We start from the raw sequence: 19,765 nt of genomic DNA on the forward strand, positions 1-19,765 counted from the left end.
GTGCCGTCTCCGACACCGTGCACGCGTCCATACGACGGTCGAGTATCCACCGGTTGTCGTTTCAATATGTTCAACGCCCGGTTGAATGGAGTGTCCCACTTGGGCCTCGCCAATGCCTCAGACGGCGAGTCGCTTTCGGCCGCAATCCGGTGCTGCTCTCTCTGCAAAAGGCACAAGGATCATTTACAAATATGACTAACGTGTGCAGTCGAATTGATCAGAAACTAAAATTACCATCAGTCTCATGAACTCCGTAATGACCGGTGTTGTCTCGTAAACCTTCTTCACTGGGTCCCAACGGTGCCGGGCCCTCAGGACGTCACGCTCCTGCGGGACGGTGAAATCCGCCAAGGGGTTTGGGATGCCCAGACTCGCGGCTTCCGCGTCCTCCTTGGCCCATTTGGACCTCTTTCCGCCGTAACCATGGCTTCTGAGGTGGTGGCTCCCAATGTTCCTCTTTTGAAGCCCCTTCATGTACTTAGACTTTTTTTGGCAGCTTCAGCCTTGCCAGTCTCCTTGAATATTTGAAACCGCTCTTCCGTGATTGTCGGATTATCATTTACAATCTCGGAGTAGGGTTCCCCGTCGTTGATCTTTGCTTTCACTCGATTTTTCTAGGCGGCCAACGCGTCGCTAAACTTGGTCATGGCGTGTTTGTTTATCTTCTTCATTGTCGGGTTCTCGTCTGGATCTTCATAATCCTTCTCATTTCGGCCCGGGAACAAGAATATCTGGTGAAATTTCTTTAGGAGGGACCTCCTCATATTTTCTATCTTCTGTAGTTTCTCATTGTTGATGGTGGCGGTTGTCCGTATGATGCAGCCTATTTGATTGCCGTAGCACGCGCGCGCTTCCTCGGGCGCCTTTGGCTCAAAATTGTCGTCGTTCACCTCCGTGACCACCACTCTAGTAGTCCTGAGTTTGTTAGGAACCCGTTGCCTCTATGCTTTCGGTTCTACACCGGCTCTGCTCCCCGAGGCAGCACCGGTCTCAGCGCCGGTCTTGATGCCGGTCTGAATCTCAGCGCCGGTCTCAGTCTCAGCACCGGTCTGCGTGATGGTCTTAGTCCCCGATGCCACCGTGGGCCCAGCAACAACATCGGTTGATCGTCGGTAAGGCTAAAATATTCGTCTGCCGCGGTAGACGTCGTCGCAATCACCAGAACCCTGTCCTTCATCGTTGCTAGCCATGTTTCCTATGAATAAATCTAGTCAATTAATTCTAGACCTAATAAGATGAATAATGACATAAAAAGAACTATTGTTTTGCAGGAATGTTGACTCCTTCCTGGTGCGGCAAATCCCGGGCACTCGATATGTCCTAGTTTGTAGCACAAGTCATGCAGAAATTCACGGAAAATTTCGGCATGACCTTTGCTAAAAAGTGGACAAATCGAGAACCTGAAATTTGCCGGAACAAAAATGAATCAACATTCCGGCAAAACATAGGCCACTCAGCATCATTCCCTGGAAACAACAAAGCCACTTGGGCACAATCGAACAACTTCAATGAAAAGATATAACATGAGCAAACACTATTGAGGAATTTGCATATAACATGGCCACTTCAATGAAAAGATATAATCAACAATAATGGAATATGCAAATGAACATCAATGACATATATCTAAATGCCATAGCTACTGTTCTGTTTGACCAAGTGTTTGAAAAGAAAAACAATTCTGTTTTTTTGTTTATAGCTAAATGCCATAGCTACTGTTTTTTATTTATAGCTAAATTCTTTTGTTTTTTGTCGAAAGCTAAAAGTCTAGGAACTACATTTTCTCTAACCCTTTTGACTTCACCAGAATTTCCACAGCAAGACCTTAGTACCTACACCCAATTTCTTCAAAAATATTCAGGTCCATAGTTCAAATAATTCAAATTTCATTTGAATGAAATTTGGAACAAATTCAGGTCCGTAGTCAAAATATTTTTTTATAGCTAAGTGTTTTTTGTTTATACCCTCTGTTAATTTAAATCTAAATGCTACTATTATTTATATACCCTCTATTAGTTTAAAGCTAAATGGAATTACTGTTTAGGAATTTTCATAAAAATTGCCCTAGCTAATTTCCTAAAAAAATACTAATCATTTTTCCTAAATGCTATAAAATGCCTACTGCCCTAAAAAAATCTAGGGTTCATATGAACACCTAGGGTTCATATGAACACCAACACAGTATCAACATATATATAATTGCCCTAGTAGAGAGAAATAGGAGGGTAGGGCCAGGAGAGGCATAGCCTTACGGTCGGCGGCGAGGGCAGGCTCTGGCTCGGGCAGCGGCGGTGAGGTCGAGGGCGGCGGCGGCGAGCTTGAGGGAGGCGACAGTGAGGTCGACGACGGCCTCGGGCGGCGGCTGTGAGGTCGAGGGGGCGGCCTCGGGCGGCGGCGGTGTGGTCGAAGGCGGCGAGCGGCGGCGGTGTGGTCGAAGGCGGCCTCGGGCGGCGGCGGTGTGGTCGAAGGCGGCAGGGCAACAACGGCGATGGAGCAGTTGGGGGACAGGGGGGAGTAGGGGGGGGGAGGACTTAGCGAAATTTTGAGCCCGGGCTGCCGGAATTTGAGTCAAACTAGCAGTAGCGCGTTTTGCCGAAACTCGCTATAGCTAAGGTAGCTATAGCGTGTTCCAGAGAAACGCGCTACAGCTAACCCTTTCTGTTTTCTTTTTCTTTTTCTTTTGTTTTCTTTACATTTTCTTTTTTTTCATTTCTCCTTTTTCTATTTCTTTCATTTTCATTTACTTTTCTACTTATTTTTCAATTTATTTTCTTTTACATAGCAGTAGCGCTCTACAGCAGAAACGCGCTGCTACGTTGTTTTTAATTAGCGGTAGCGTGTTTCTGGGAGAAGCGCTGCTACTATTCCTAGCCTACCGGCACTAGTGAGGGAATTTTAGTAGTAGCGCTTTTCCGTGAGGACGCGCTACTGCTAAAATAATGGTTGTAGCGTGGTTTTGCAACAAGCGCTACTACTAAGTAGCGCTAGCGCCGAGTTTTGACCAACGCTACTGCTATACTTCTGTGTATAGCGTTTTCCCTAGTAGTGGCTAGTTGTTTTTAGGGTATTTACCCACAACTTGTGTGAGAATAATATGTATTTTTTGGTATGATTCACAAAGTATCATACATTTGATGCATCAATATCGGGGTATGCTGTATAGATATTCATATATATTTATATGAACGTAACATAACATCTGTCGAGGTATTTAATTTATGTATATGTATTCCCTTATAAGAAGGTACTGATATTTATGGGTATATAACAGTAAATTTCACATCGAGGCATCTACAGAAATATCTTGAGTATGCACTGTTTTTTTGAAAACCTTTGAGTATCCACTTACAAATATATTATACTACGTTTGTAGGTATCCAATACCTAGCATAAATCATAGGGTATATACATGCATGCAAATTATTTGAAATAAATTATAGGGTGTATATATTTGTAGGTATCCAAGAATAAATTGTAGGGTATATACGTTTGTAGCTATCTAATACCTAGAATAAATCATGTGGGAATCAATCTATAACCAAACGTCATGGAGGATACAAGTACATGTGCGCAGAAAAGGAAAGCAAATTATTTGGAAGGATAGTAGTGATTAATTATAAGCAGAAAATACATTAGCCGGTTGGATACAAACAAGGTGCCCATATATAGCCGGTCTATTCTACTCACATCAGTAGAATTATAGTATTCTACAAACACATCTGACCCTTCTGCGAAAACTAAGCGAACTACATTGCTTGTAAAAAAAAAGGCACTGCTAGCAGTTAAAAATGCACGCGAATTTTGGTTCTGTTTTCGATCCAATTTTTTAACCTGGTGTCGGAACAAGGCGCGTGATCTACCGTTACAAAGCTATAGGTTAGGCGTACTTTTCCATGTTGAATACTTTTCAAGATTCCTTGCGGTTTAACAGCAGATTCGGAAATGATGCGACACCTAACAAGTGGTTGCGAGCTTCTTTTGCGGTTTTTGCAAACCGCTCATCAGAATGATACAAATGATACATCATTGGAAAGATATTGACGAGACAGAATTTTTTTATGTCGAACACTCACTAATTCCTTACGGTTTAAGAGCAGTTCTTGATTTACCAAAATGTGTACACTCTGTTTTTTGCGGACACCAAAGACGGGAAACTCCACTACAAAGTCAACAGAGGGAACTGCACCAGTTGTGTTAGTTGACTGAGACATGATCTTGCTTGGAGATTCATGGTTTTTTTTTCTTTCTTACAATCTATGTTACTTGATTGAGACTTCGTTAAGTCTCAGTCAACTAAGATCTAACCACACCCTTTATATAATATATATTTATTATGAATGAGAGTTGATGTTTGTAGGTCATTATTTTGGGTAACACTTGACATAAAACTACAGATATTTTGCTACCTATCAGACTACTCTATGGCCCAACTAGCGCCGCTGTCTACGGCATGCTCATCGTCAAAGAGGGGGAAGCGAGGATAGTGCAAAGCATGCTGCAGTCGTGCGGTGACGCTGGGGATGCGGCGCCACAGTGGCGCTTTGATCTAAGCTGGCCAAAGCAGGGTGGAAACATGGGAGGGCATATCATGGCGGTGGCACACTTGGGGGCTGTGGCAGATGAGCATGGTGGCGGTTGGGGATGGAGCGTGAAGCTTTGGGGGCGGGCGGTTCCTGGGCCGAGGCTGAGTGTGAAAGGAGCCTTGTGGCGAGGGACGGCGCATGGTGTCACGATGAAGCAACCACGTGTGTCTTCGTGCATGGTGGCCCATGCGGGAGGCCTGGATGAGTGCCAGCAGCGCGTTCTCGATGCAGAGGGAGGAGGGATGGAGCGCCGTGGAAGGATTCTGGAAGGAGGAGTGGGCGGCGCGCAATGCACGTGAATGGTCGTGGTCAACGTCGATGGATGGTGGGGTGGTGTGCCTCAGCGTGCTATGGTGGGCGGCAACACATACTTGTGGGCTGTGGCGGATGAGCGTACTGCTGCTTGGGGTAGGTGGGCCTTTTTTTTGCAGTGGTTCGTGCATTTCTACAGATTCGGGAATCATATTTGGGTGGAGAGTGGAATCGCTAGCAGCCGCGCGATCATGATTGAATGGCTCCCAGGTAGTTCTGTAATGATGCGAAAAAATGTGGTTGGCAGTTTATAACTTTCTCCTTTATTTATCTTGTATTTTTAAATAGCTATAACCAACTACCTGATTTTCCTAAGCATGTATCCATGCCACATCAACACCTATGGATGTCAATCATAAATCACAAGTTATTATTTTTCATGCAGCTCACTACGTTACTTTTCTAAGCATGCAACTATGCCACATCATCACCTATGCACGTCAATCATAAGTTGTGATTTATATGCATTGTTTTAACCATGCAACCATACCACATTGCATTATTGTTTATCTTTTCATATACGATAAATTTGTGAGATACTTGGACCATACCTACGTAGTTTATGGTTCATATTTTGGTTAGAAAATGGCATTCTCCTATCTACAATGTAAATCAAAAACTCAGTTACATTTGCATTGGTTTTAGTTGCTTTTAGGACCTATTAACACAATTATTTTACAATATTCCCCTGGCAACACATGGACATAATTTAGTTTATATATGTAGCGCTAGTTGCAGTGTCGACCCGTGACCATGAGGCAATAGGTCAAAAGTTTAGTTAGGTGTTTGAGCCTGCTATATATTCTTAATTTGAGCCCGTGTCACTTAATAAAATGAGCAATTTGTTAATTAATGTATGTTTAGCTTCTTTCTTGCGATACAATATAAATATTTACATGATTGTTCATAGATGATGTAAGTACAGAGAAGTCAAACAATGTGACTAGAAGGTATTTATGCAAAGAACCATGTTAAAAAGAAAGTGACCACATAAAACATATGGTTAGCAAACTCAAAATTTATATAGATTTTTTAAAAAAAGTGAGAAGCTAAATTAGCTGAAACCGGTACTTTTACTATTTCAATTATTTGTGGACGTACCTTCTTTTTAAATAGCTTGCGAGCGTCCGTTTCATCTAGGAGTTCAATATTGTATATATTCTCCTCTCTTGAAGAACAATGTTCAGCAATATTCAGTTCTCGTGTAGCAATGATGATCCGGTTAAGACCATAATTTCTTGGTAGTGGCAGAAGCTTCATTATCCACTGCAATTTCTCAACAGACCACAGATCATCGAAAACAATGAGGCATTTGTATTCCGACAAAACCTCCGCCAACTGGATAATTGACTCCTTGCCAGAGCCAGAGCCAAGGGCAAACTCCCTTTTATCTTGTGTAGCAATTTCTGGAGTAAGTCCCCAATAAAATCGTCCTCGGTGAAAGAACGTGAGGCTGTTAACCAAGCGCGCCTTTGAAACCTGCAACCGTGTTCTTGTTGGTAGATGCTTCTGACAAGAGTTGTTTTTCCAAGTCCACCCATTCCATAAATGGCAATCACCTCACCACCGTACCTGGATTACTCATAGGAGTAATTAAGTCCATAACTTTAGCTTTTTTGGCCGCTCGGTCAATGAGTTCACCTTCCACCAAAGCAGCAGCCATTGCACTGGCAGGAGTGAGCTTCTGAGGTTCAGTTGAGCTGGATCCAGTCTTGTCCTCCTCTTGGGTACGAGCGTCCACCTGAACACCAAGAAACACTCAGGGAGCATACTTCTTGCCAAGATGCTTTAATATTTGCATCAAGTTCTAGTTTCCAAGGCATGATAATGTTTCAACCAATCTATACTGCTTCGTCCATTCTAAAATGTAAGATGTATAAGTTTTTCTAGAAGATGAACAGCCATGTTTGACCAATTTAAGAGCAACATATAAAAATATATAAAATACCAAATAAATAAAACATGTTTGAATGATGAGCAAAATGATATGATTTGGTATGTTTCTCTATAAATTTGGTCGAAGTAGAGAAGTTTGATGCCCAGAAAACTAGTAGTACTCTTGACGAGCACAATTGTCACATGTCAATGTGGCCATCTAAAAGTACTCCATCTGTTGCAAAATATATGGAAATGAAACCTATGAATTTCATCACAAAAAAAAAGAAATATATAAGGATGCGTATGACATACACTTTTCTTGGGTCGAAGCCAATTGTAATCATGCATATTTATCATAAATCTAATACTTTTTACAATGGATCTAGTTGTTATTACACACGAAGACAACTATACATTAAATGTAACAAGTATATACCACAACATCAATTCATCCCACAATTATGCATGTGTACAACTCGCTCTTTAATTTTGTGGACGGGGATGTTTACCTTCCTATAGAAGGCAAAAGATTCCTTGTCGATTGACCAGTTTTGCTCTATCTCAGATAGCATGTAAGGCTGCTCAGTGCATAAACGTGTAACTTCAAATTGCTGAGTGGACACAATAATTTGGCTTCCTTTGTTGTTTGGGAAGTATGTTTTGATCCAGTCCCACTCTTCTATAGTAGACTCATCGTTAATAACGACCAGGTATCTGTTGTCTGTCACAAATCGATTGAATTCATCAACCAAATTATCTGGTGCTTCCATATGCTTCAAAACATGCACCCCTGTTCTTTTAACATTGTCTTTATACGACTCCCCATAAAACTGCCTCACTAAGCTTGCAAAGAAGTCATTTGGATTGAAGGGATGTGTGAGCCTCATCCAGGCTCGACACTCAAACTTGGATTTTACATCTTCATTATTATAGGCAGACCTAATGATGGACGCCACCCCAACATCGCTGCTTGCTCCCCACACTGCAATCGCACTAGGAACATCATCATCTTGAGTAATAGGTTTGACCAGATCTACCTTTTGCTTGTCCTGCAGTGCAACACGTGTAGCCTCAGCGATCTGGATTTGTACTTCGGTGCTGACGGTAGATTGTTCATCATTGGAGGTAGGCTTGGAGCCAGAGCGCCTGATGAGGCGGTAGCGCACGTTCCTTTGGCTTACATCCTCCACTTTGACTCTCAGATCCTTCATCTCCTTGGCCACACAGCGCCAGTCGAGCAGCGTGCGGATGCGCCACCAGGAATAATTTTCAATACGAACAGTGAAATCCTAGAGGTAAGGATATCAATGTATCAAATACCATCTGAATACTAACGAAACTGCATTCATCTCTAAATATTTAATTGGAATACTAATGATGCGGATCATGAAAACTAGGACATATATATTTATAGCTTATGAAATTAACCGAGCAAGACATTCGTGATAGTTTTATCATCTAAGAGCTATCACCAGCCATGCATTTTACTATTTGTTTCACTAACAAAGCATAAGTAGAAGTTAAGCTAAGATCTGTCACCAACTAATTAGGATATTTCTATACCTATGTTTGGTTCTTATGTCTGAATAGTTTGGAGCTACATATTGCATATCATTTTGGATAGCAAAAAACTATGCAGCACTCGTGTCCATATTTTTATGACCAAAATTGCAAGTAATTAAGAAGAATATATATGTTTGTTCCTATGTCAGAATACTTTGTTCCATAATATTTTGGATAACAAGCCCATATTTTTATGCCCAAAAAATGCAAGTAATTAAGAAGAAAATTAACGGGATTTTGCAGCAACATGTTAAGAGTTGCGAAAATTTAACCTACCTGCAGGGAGTCCTCAACATCGTAGGCAACATTGCGGACTTGCTTCACCCAGGTCTTGACCACCTTGTGGTCATCTCGCTTCTCATGTGCAGCCTCCAGGAAAGCTTGCATCATCTCAAGCTCGTCCGTGATAAAAGCATGATCACCCTGCACTCCAAGCTGCAAAGCCACCTCCCCTGCCACAACAGATTTGCCGTAGCTAAGTGCTCCATTCAGCACGGACTTGCCAATGCTTAGCACTGTGGCCTGCATTAGCTGGTGCTCTGCTTGTGTTGATGGGTTGTAATTGTAGGGGCAATACTGATGCTGGGGCTAGAGCCAGAAGGCGAACTGTGTTATTAGAAAGTGAAGCCGTGCGGCGATGCCGACATCAGTAAGCTAACTTCTCTTAAAAAACAACTCTATAAGAACAAGACTCTAGGTTGTTCTATATGTGCCAAGTCTTCACAACTTCAATTGACCAGGCTGTTTGCCTAGTCTTCACAACTTCATTTGACCAGGCTGTACGCTTTCGCTGCCTACTTCGTAGGTTGCGCTGCTTGCTAAGCTTCTGCCAGAGTTGTATTTGAACTTGGTTACTACAGGGCTGCATGGTTCATTTGCCAAAAAAAAATCGCCTCGATTCCGGATCTCTAGGTAGTAACCACTTGCCTGCAAGTCTAAGAGATTAGCATTACATTAGTGGGTTGCCTCAACAAAACACGGCCGGGACCGCTTCCTCCATGCACGTACTGGCTCGTTGGGGATTGTGTCGACTGTCGAGCATGTGAGTTCGTGGAAACTGACAAGGTAAGTTCGTGGTAAGTGTTTGAGTTGCGCATGAACACTTTGTCAACTGTATTTTCACCCACAGCCGGCCATGGCATTCTACACGCCCTTGCGTGAACTGCATATAATGGGCCCATACGTTATATAATAGGCAAAAGAAATACTTCCATGCCTATCATGTACCGTGAGTGTAAATTTCATTAACAAATATGGTCTTAATACACCACAGAAATAATTTACGGGATGGCCTATTTTGCAGGATCTACTGGGGTGGAAAAACTTACTCGTCCGCAAATCGGTGGTTATTATTCCGGATGGCCCCTTTTATGAGATCTGCTAGAGATGCTCTTAATCCCTTCCCTAAGGGGATTGGAGAGGTTTGAACGGGATTGGGGAGGAATTTGACTCACAGGGATTTAATCCCTCACAATCCCCTTTAATCCCCCTCAACCAATGCAAACAAACAAGGCCTGAGAGTATTTATAGGACGCAAAGAAATCCCTTCGAGTGTACAACAGAAAATCTATTGATTAGCTTGGGGACTTGGGTTGGGCAATCAATTGGATTTATAGGGAAGATGGAGAACAGGACGAAGACGATGAGATGTCGGCGTGTTTCTCAGATTGAGAGAAGAAAGAATTTAGGGAGCTTTTCACGCGTGACTTCCGTTCGTGCATGTGTGTGACTTGCTCACTTCTTAATGGGCCTGGTCTTCTTCTCTGTGTACTATTTTCTTCTTCTAGGATTTTTTTAGCATCTCTTCTTCTACGAATATATAAACAGTATACCTGCAGAGGGGGTATGGCCCCTACTCGGGCTGGGCACGGGGTCGTTGCACTCGCCGCCATGGCCCAGGGCCGGCGCATCGTCGCTAGGTGTCGAAAGATCAGTTCTCGGCTCCAGTCCTAGCCGCACAGCAAAGTTCATCAGTTCATAAGCAACCAAGGTTCTTGTCATCAAGTTCGATGACAGGTCAACAAAATCACGAACTTCTTTTCTGAGATCTCGATAAACTTCAATATGCTAGCAAAACTTGCGTCTTCAGATTAGTAATGCATGTGACTTTTGAACCCAACAAATACTAGAAACCAAATGCACGTTAGGCCTCCAGGGTAAGCATGTGATGTAGGTTTAATTACATCCCGAAAATACCACAATCTCGGCTTCAAAATATTGTTGATACTAACGGGCCCTCTGCCCGTTGGGATGGTGGGCCATATGGGATGCCTCGATCAACAATAAGCCCACCCTAGGGACAGTTAATTTGTATGCACACGTTTTGGAGCAATTGAGCTTGGGGGAGCATGTGAGTTCGTCGATTGACTGACTGGTTCCAGCGGTTGAAACCACATGGCCAGCTTCGGTAAACGGAAGTGCTAGCCAACTGCTGATCCATATTGGCCAACGACTGACTAACATGAATGGAACTCAGGTACAATAACGAGCATAAAATTGAGAGGTGACTTAATATTGGTAATAGAAGACACTTTTTATTGACTCAAGTATTCCATGTGGGGTAAAATATATCTTGGAAAAGGTGTGGCTCCAAACATCTTTTCCCAGCTTCTCTAACCTAGTGCACATCATCATAAACAGTTCTCGACATTTTTGTCACTAAGGATTAGATCGCGAATTGAGTTAGTGCGTACATTGGTAGGTATCCGTATTAGATTAATTATTACAATAGAAAACATGCATTTCTACATAGCCATATATAACCAAATCAAGGCTAAAGCTCAATCCTTATGAAATGCTAGATTTGTAGGCAAAACTGTGTGGCGGCTGTAAGTTGGGTGTGTAGCGCTCAAAACTGGTCTAGACGATTCATAAATCACTGGCACTGCCAAAACGATTTATGTTACCGTCAAATAACATTTTCTGAAAAAATAATTCTAAAAGCGAATAAGTGCAACCATCTATGATACTTTGCACTATGAAGGTAACAACAAACTGGTATCATATGCATATCACTAGTCTAATTTACTCTTCATTATGACTAGGCACCTCGCTGAAGGGACGTCCCTGTCTCTGTTCCTTTTTCTATTCGTATTAGTTGTACTAATGGGGCCTGTAATAAACATTGGTTCCCATTAAAAGAAATCGGAGGAAAAACTCTCTTTAATAAAGATACAACAAAGTTTGGCTTCTTTTTCCATGTTTATCATTACCATTTGCATCGTACGCAAGAGTTAGACTTGGCAAAGTCTACACCTATGGCAGCCAAAGCAGGGAATTCCTTCCTTGAATTAGCTGAGCTCCTGTGTCAAAAAGCTAGGTAGTTCTTGTTTGGTAATGCTAGCTAGCAACTTAGTAAAGCGGCCTTGTTGTCTCCAGTCTAGCAATCTTATATGATATCGGCTGGTACGTCATTATATTGTATTGTAGACATGTTGCAAATGGTAAGCCCATCTTACCCGGTAAGATGCGGATGGCCTGGACAGTTTTTTTTTTTCCTGAGAGTAGGGACAATATTGTCTGTTCAAAAAGAATACTTTGCCTATAAATATAGCGATCAAGTACGTCCTCATGTATATAGCAATCCCAAAGAAACTTCCACTTGCTCTTTTGTCATTATCTGATCTATAGGTTTTGGAAATTTTCCACCATTTTGAAAAAAACAATCACTTCTTGATTCCCGTCCACCTCGAACTACACTCTGACTCCGATCATATCCTTGAACACTGCGTCGTTGGACACCAGCAGGCTTTGGTGTTTCATCCCATTAGAGAGAGGCTCTCCATGCTCAAGGGGCGAGTCTATACTCTTTTCCTTTTCGTATTAGTTGTAGTTGTATGGCCTTTAATGAACACTAGCATCTAATAAATGAAATCGGAGGGTAAACTCTCTTAAAAAAAGAGCAAGAGTAAGACCTGCCATTTTCTGCACCTATATATGCATGGCTGCAAGACGCCAAAGATTCCTTCAATTAGCAGAACTCATCTGTCTTAGATTCATTGGTTGCAATTGGCAATGACAAAGTTGCAATCCGACTATAGCGGCGCTTGGGTGTCGTTCCCATCTTAGAGGCATTGCTTTCGTAGAACCTTGCTCGTGGTTTGTGTGTTATCTAGCTATTTTGCTGTGTATCATTAGTTTCATCTCTCTCTCTCTCTCTTTCTCTCTCTCTCTCTCTCTCTCTCTCTCTCTCTCTCTCTCTCTCTCTCTCTCTCTCTCATCTTCTTGACTATGTGCATCCTCAATGAACAAGAGAGTGGACAGGTTAGGCGGCAGCCCTTCCTGAATTTTTTCGTTTTTGGCATACCCTGACCCATTGGACTACATCCGCCAATGTCTTCATTGTCTCAACTACTTCTTCATATTGTTTCATTGCAGAGGCCAAGCTTAATTGCTATCATCTTGATATTAATGCAATACATTACGTTTATTGAAAAAGCTAGACTCCTCTGTCTAACTGCTATGTGTTGCTTACAATGCTAGATAGCCAGCCAAATGCCGATTATATATCACATATTCAGCTTATTATTGCCAGCTCCTTGGGGCGGCGAGGTTAAGTATCTCGCCGTGCGTACGTAACAATGATATTTGGTGTCAGGTTCTTCAGATCGTTTCACAGAATCAATGGCGATGAGTGCAGCTGTAGGGCGCTAGTCCTTGGGGAACGTGCGCGAAGACTTTTCGGCTGTATCGACAAAGTCAGACCGGCTCCGATATGGGAGCGGCGACAGTGGCGTGTCAGCGGCTCGTTCTGGTTGCGGCAATGGTCGTTTGGTGGTCCATGGACCTCGATGTAATTTTTATTATGTTTGACGTGTTTTGTACTTCAGATGAATCTTTATAATAGATCTAATTCTTTGGGCGAAAAAAAAAGATTCAGCTTATTAGTCAAGCAACCTTGTTGTGTCTAGTATAGTACGCCTATATGCTATATGTTGTCAGCAAGATGCGTCATTACATTATATAGTAAACATGTTGCAAATGGTGAAAAAATTAAGTCTAACTATTGTGGTGCGATGGGAATGGCCTGAACAATAACATTATCTTTTTTTTCTTGAGAGTTAGGACAATAATGTTCGCTCTACATTTCAAGAAAAGACTTTGCTCATATATATATAGGGACCAAGTACGTCCTCTAGTATAGTATTCCAGAAAACCATTTAAAAAACTTCCACTTGCCATTTCGTCCTCATCTGATTGGAATCAGAATACCACTGATTCTCTTCATGACATGTGAAAATGTTCTCTAGCGGCCGGCTGCGAGTGGGGTGTTCTAACATAATCTAGTTGCCGGCTGCAAGTGGGCGTACGAGTTAATATTGCAAGCGGGTCGATGTCTCAGACTCTCTATTAAGCAATAAATATGTGCGTGCGGCAATACATATGCACCTAGTATGTTCCATGCGAGATGCACAGTATATGCCATATGAAATGCCATAAAAATTAGGGTAAAGAAGTTGGAACAAACATAATTTCAATTAATTATGAAGAAACAAAGAAGGATTGGCACTACGATTTGACGCTTTCAAAAATCTCATAGGAATAGGAATAGAAAAACACAGGAATATAACACTAATAAAAAACGGGCCTTTAGTCCTGGTTCGTAAGGGCCTTTAGTCCCGGTTGGGGCAATCGGGACTAAAGGCCCTCACTTTTGCCACTGTTTTGCAGCCCCACACCTACTGCTCTACACTAGTGTTTTTTCAAAAAAAAAAAACTAAAGGCCATATATTAACTAGCAGAAACCCTTATAGAAACACCCTACAGAAATTGGATGCCAAAGTCTTCTTCCTCAGCGGTAGGCGCGACTGGTTCACTGGGTTCTCTCATCACTCAATGACTGCAGCGATGATTGCATCCAGTTGTTGATGAAAGACAACCATGGCCGTTGCACACACCAATATTATATCCATCATTCGTGAGTGCAGATTTATTTAAAAATGGTGGCCTTTTTGTACCACCCATCCTCATCCACAACCGGACCCGTTGTCATCTATCTCTCTATATAAGCAGCGGTACCATTTGGACAACCTCTCACCTCCGATCAAGAGCAAATCGTCCATATCTTGCCAGGTGAGTGGTGGATAGCCAATACCTATAGTCTGACCTCCTGCCGATCCCAGGCTAGTAGCCATGGCTTCTGCATCCATTCACAAGACGATGGTCGTCGTGCTCCTGCTGGTCCTGGCCCTAGGGCACCTGATGGCTGCTGCTGATGCATCTTTGCACCACCAGGACGGTCGACGGCTGCTCGCGGAGCACAATATTCTCTCGGCAAAACTGGGCCTCTCGGAAGCTGCAAGGGTCGTTGTCCGACCACAAGAGCAGCCCGGAACCACTGCTGTCCCGACAGATGCTGATAAGGAACCCTTGTGCGAATGCCCCCCCTTATGCTGGTGCTAGCTAGCGGCCAAAGGATGTTGATGTTCAATTGAAACTATCAATTGCAATATGCTAGAATAATCACGCCATGGCTGAGTCCCATGCATGAGCAAGTCTGTGTGCATCGCGCCGCGCCGTGCCGAGCCTGTGTCATAGTCAGTTCGCATTGCATCGTTTTAAGTCGGGTCAAGTTGTTGATTGAGTCCTGGTTTGTTGCAGGATGTGTGCAAGACCGTTGCGCACTAGCTGCCACGTTGATTGAGTCGGGATACTAAACTATCACCTTGGAATTATAAATTTTTATGTGTTTGCACTGCATTCAGCTTTGAAGGATCCCACTACTTCAAAGTATAGCTATCACTTCGGAATTATAAGTATGTATCATAAGTTAATAACCAAGAAATCAATGAGCTAAGTAGAGGTCATTACCAACGAGCAGTGCAAAAGTGCGGCATTATGCCACGCCCGTATCTGAACCCGTTGTTGACTGAATTATATAGCTTAGCAGTGTGGTAGCAGGCTATAAACTTCAAGCAACCACAAAGTTCTGAAACAAAAACAGAGCAGAGTCATTAAATCCACAACGCCTTCACATTGCTCTCTCCTGGAACGGGTAAAGGAAGAAGTTAACCAACAGGACACAGCAAGAAAGAAACACACTACAGAGAAGGCGAAAAAACTACCACCTAGGCCACAGGAAAAACCAAGTTGATCACCTGACAGAGAACCCGAAGTGACATCCTTCTTGTATAAGATGTTATTTCTTACATTGGGCAGAACTCAATGATTATTTTTTTATTTAGAAAAGGAGGATTACCACCGGCATCTGCATCTGGGCGATGTATGCAGCCATTTTATTGATTATTCACAACGACCTTACAAAGTAGTACATCAAGTAGGCTGAAGTCACCATCTTAGCAACATTTGTCGCTACTCTTATCCACTTGATGAAGTGGTGCCGATAATCCAAGCCTAATACCAGACAGACATCGCAAAATGCCTAACATCTAAATGGAGGCCACAACCAAGCCACATAATGTTCTCCTCGGTGTGTCACGCGCCATCGAGCACCTCCACTATCATGTCAACCCACCGATCATCCACTGTGATACCAAGTCGGCTAACATCCTTTTCGATGAGAGCTGGGTGCCGCATTTGTCGGACTTTGGATTGTCGGTCACCTGGAACATGGCGAGTGAGGAGTCGGCCTGGGGCATACCGAGTGAGGAATTGGGGTTGGAGGTCCCCCTTGCAGACACGATGGGGTACATCGACCTTGAATATGCCCACACATGTCATGTGAAGTCAGTGAGCGATGTGTATGGCCTGGGTGTGTTGATGCTCGAGGTTCGGATAGGAAAAAGAGTGTTTTCCCAAGTAGATGAGGAGATGAATAGAGATCTGGCATCCTTTGCACTCCCCATCATTGAGGCCGGTAATATTGAGGAGATGCTGGATGGGCGACCTGTACCGGAGTCAACGCCATGGCAGCTGCACACATTGAAGCATGTGGCGCACATTGGACGATGTTGCGTGAAGTTTGCCGGGAAGGACCGGCCCACCATATCAGAAATCATTGCCAACCTCGAGACTGCGTGCGAGTTGATCTGCAGAGATGAACCAGATTCAGTTGACAAGTATGGTTTGTGTCCCTTCCTTTAAAAAGTTGACGACTCACCGGACTCTCCACATGCGAGGAACGTGCCATCATCATGCTACTATCCTGATCTGGTACACTACAAGCTCATTAAACTTTGTTCGCATTAAATTCAATCATGTCCATACACTGATGAAAGGGGCTCATCGCTCATCTCTTCCTTAATTAGGAACCTGAGGTGTTGGAGGATGGGCATTGACACCAATCGTCCAAGGTGCATTATACCGTGGTCGTTAATCACTTTAATCACCCAATGAGCATCATGTTACCATGCGTAGTTGGATGTGGCTGAAAGCCTGGGGCAGAGTCTCCCTTGAATTGATGTTGGATCTGGTTGGCTTATCAATTTCAAATCAAATGAAACTGGGAGCTGATCCTCCTTTCATAAAAATGAGAAAAAAATGAAGAATCAAACGGGTGCTGGTGTGAGAGGAAACATCCATGCAATATCGTTAGGTTAAGCCGGAGAAGTCTACAGCTTTAGGCCTCCTTTGGTTTGAAGGAATTTTGTATGATAGGATTTTCATAGGAAAAGCCCTTTACTATCCTTTCTTTTGTAGGATTTGAATCATATTCCTAGGGAGAAATTCTTCCTATCCTCCACATTTCATAGAAAAATAAACATTAGACTAGACCCGATGAAAAAAGTTCCTGTGATGTGAACCAATGAACACCTCTTTCCTATTCATAGGATTTGAGATGCTCATCTCATTTCCTACAAGTTTCCTATTCCTATAATATTTTGTCTACCCTATGACAAAAGGAGGCCTTAGTTAAATCAATTGCTTTATTGACCCAGTGGAGGGTGCTGCTCCCAGAGAAGAGTAAGGATGCTTTCTTTTGCTATAACGTTGGCTAGAGTACTCTATTGTCTACCTATAGATGGTGCTTGTTGCTTCACCTTTAGTGCCACATTGCTAGTTTACTCAGAGTTACTTGCTGGACCAAGAAATAATACTTCCAGATTTATTCTTTTACAAGAAGACATAAAAATGTAAGTGGAACCTATTTAGGGTCGTAGATTGTTACATCGTCACTACTCAAGAAGTTATATTTAGCTAGGTCTTGAACATTGGTTGCCTCCTAACTTTGGTAGCCTGCTCGAAAGCATAGGCCATCTCGATCAGCCTCGGCTCGTACCCCTGCAGCCCACCGAAACATATCCCGAAGGGGACCCCCTTCTCGTCGTAACCAGCCGGCACAACGATGCCAGGGTGGCCACCGATGGCAAGAAGGCTAGATATAGCGTTGTTAGGCGCCACGATCGCGTCCAGCTGGTGCTCCTTCATCATCTTCTCCAGCCCATTCGCGTTCAGCTCCTTCAGACGCCGGATCGCGGCTCTCTCCGCGGGGCCAATGCCATTTGTGCTTTCGGCAGCGATTAGGTCGGGCTGCCCGAAATCTTTCAGCCTCTCCTGCACCAACATGTACATAAGTTTGAACCTATATCCAACATCGCTGCAACAGGAATCTATAGAAATGTCCAACTGGTCTAGTTCTTATATTGTTTGAACCTATATCACTAACCTCCACAGGATGCGCCTTGTTGAATGCTATGATGTCTGCAAGCGAATGGACTGGGGAGTGGACCAAGTCTGCCAAGTAGGCGTTTATGCTCAGCTTGAACTCTGCCTGCATCGCAATCGCCTCGTTGGAACCAATCTCACCCAATAGAGCGCTCAAATTGGCAGCGACGTCCAGCTTCTCAATCACCACTGCTCCGAGTTCCCTTTGGAAAAATCAAGAACCAATTCAAATTGTCAGCTGCCTGTCATATTCATCGATCGACAGTGAAATGTAACTACTCAAAACGAACCTCATTGTGGCGAGGTGCTGCTGGTACACATTCAGCTGCGTCCGCCCATATCTCTGGAAGAAGCCATTGGGGACGCCGATCCTCTTTCCCCTCAGCCCATCTTTCTTCAGGAACTGCGTGTATCCGCCGTGGGGGATGTACTTTGATGCCGCTCTGGTGGCTGCGGCGTCGTGCTCGTCGTAGCCGACGATGATGTCCAGCACGTGCACCGCGTCCGACACCGTCCGGCACATCGGTCTTCATTCCATTTCCATGGAGCGGCACCAAGATTTCCAGGTTGAATGAGACAACACCAAGAAAAATAATCAGGGGGGAAGAACTACCTACCCAACGGTGTCCTGCAACGGGGTGATGGGGACGACGCCGGCGCGGCTGGTGAGACCGAGGGTGGGCTTGATGCCGACCACAGAGTTGAACGACGACGGGCAGAGTATGGAGCCGTCGGTCTCGGTGCCCAGCGTCACGGCCGCCATGTTCGCCGCCGCGGCCACACCCGAGCCGGCGCTCGACCCGCACGGGGTGGACGACAGGACGTACGGGTTCCGCGCCTGACCGCCCCGGGCGCTCCACCCGTTGTCGACTGGGCGGAAATTAGCCCACTCGGACAGGCTGGCCTTGCCGAGCACCACGGCGCCTGCGCGCCGGAGCCGAGCCACCACACCGGCGTCACGCTTCACCACGGAGCCGAGGAGAGCCAGCGACCCCGCCGTGGTGCTGAGCGCGTCGCGGGTGGCGATGTTGTCCTTGAGCAGGATAGGGACCCCGTGCAGTGCGCCTGTGGCCGTGCCGCCGTGGCGCTCGGCGTCGGCATGCTTGGCCTGGGGGAGCGCGTCTGGGTTGACCTCGATGACGGCGTGCAGCAGCGGGTTGAGGCGGTCGATCTGGTCCAGGTAGAACTGGACGAGCGCCGTCGAGGTCAGAGTCCCGTTGCTGAAGCCGAGCTGGATGGTGTCCACGGTGGCCTCGTGGAACTCGAAGCCGTGTGCGGCACCGTCGTCGGCCATGACGGCGGCAACAGCTTGCAGCTCCTGCGAAGCCATGAGGTTAGCTTAGCTTAGCTAAACGGTGGCGATGGCAGTGGCACCGGGGTTGGTGTGGCTTGGCTTGTCTGCTCTTTGCTCTCTACTGTTTGGTCTCTTGCACGTGCGTGTTTGGGTATTTTCATGGCGGCCGCCTTTAGCATTGTTAGGGTGCCCGATGTCTTTTTCTGTCCGTTTGTCTATTTTTCAAATGCTGCATTATGAGATCATCTTAAACAGATGCTCCACAAGTGGGAATCTTATATGAAGAAAAGAGAGGTAGAACTTCTTTTTCTATTTCTTCGCCGTTTAAGCGTATGGGCAAATACTCCAACAAGGGGAGAAAAAAACTTGGCGGCATATCCAAGATGCTGTGAGAAGGCGCCGCCGGCATTGCGGCGGTGGCGGTATATCCGAGATCTCAGGCTCCACTTTCAGTCACCACTGTTTTAAATAGCCCGCTATAGCACGCTATAGCGTTTACAAAAGGTCTTGCGCTAAGAGACTTTGGTCCAAATAAATGAACAAACATTTTAAATAGCGCGCTATAGCTCCG

General features: G+C 44.4%; 1 protein-coding gene across 1 annotated transcript; it reads right to left on the reverse strand.

Annotated features, from left to right (window-relative positions):
* Positions 1-17,270: 17,270 nt before the first annotated feature.
* LOC119361773 (probable amidase At4g34880) lies at positions 17,271-19,356 on the reverse strand. Its single transcript, XM_037626921.1, has 4 exons — positions 18,518-19,356; positions 18,191-18,427; positions 17,902-18,103; positions 17,271-17,789 (listed from the first exon to the last, which is right to left on the reverse strand). Exons 1-4 carry the CDS (start codon positions 19,228-19,230, stop codon positions 17,433-17,435), a joined length of 1,509 nt encoding a protein of 502 aa, XP_037482818.1. The 5' UTR covers positions 19,231-19,356; the 3' UTR covers positions 17,271-17,432.
* Positions 19,357-19,765: the final 409 nt, after the last annotated feature.

The sequence above is a fragment of the Triticum dicoccoides genome, chromosome 2B, assembly GCF_002162155.2.
Source record: "Triticum dicoccoides isolate Atlit2015 ecotype Zavitan chromosome 2B, WEW_v2.0, whole genome shotgun sequence".
NCBI lineage: Eukaryota > Viridiplantae > Streptophyta > Magnoliopsida > Poales > Poaceae > Triticum > Triticum dicoccoides.

What these genes read in the sequence shown, in the direction of transcription:
- LOC119361773 (XM_037626921.1), bottom strand. Translation starts at nt 19,230, where the DNA reads ATGGCTTCGCAGGAGCTGCAAGCTGTTGCCGCCGTCATGGCCGACGAC. An exon ending in CCGTTGCAGGACACCGTTGG is followed by an intron (nt 18,428 to 18,517) that starts GTAGGTAGTTCT and finishes AATGGAATGAAG; the next exon opens with ACCGATGTGCCGGACGGTGT. An exon ending in ACAAGGCGCATCCTGTGGAG is followed by an intron (nt 17,790 to 17,901) that starts GTTAGTGATATA and finishes ATGTTGGTGCAG; the next exon opens with GAGAGGCTGAAAGATTTCGG.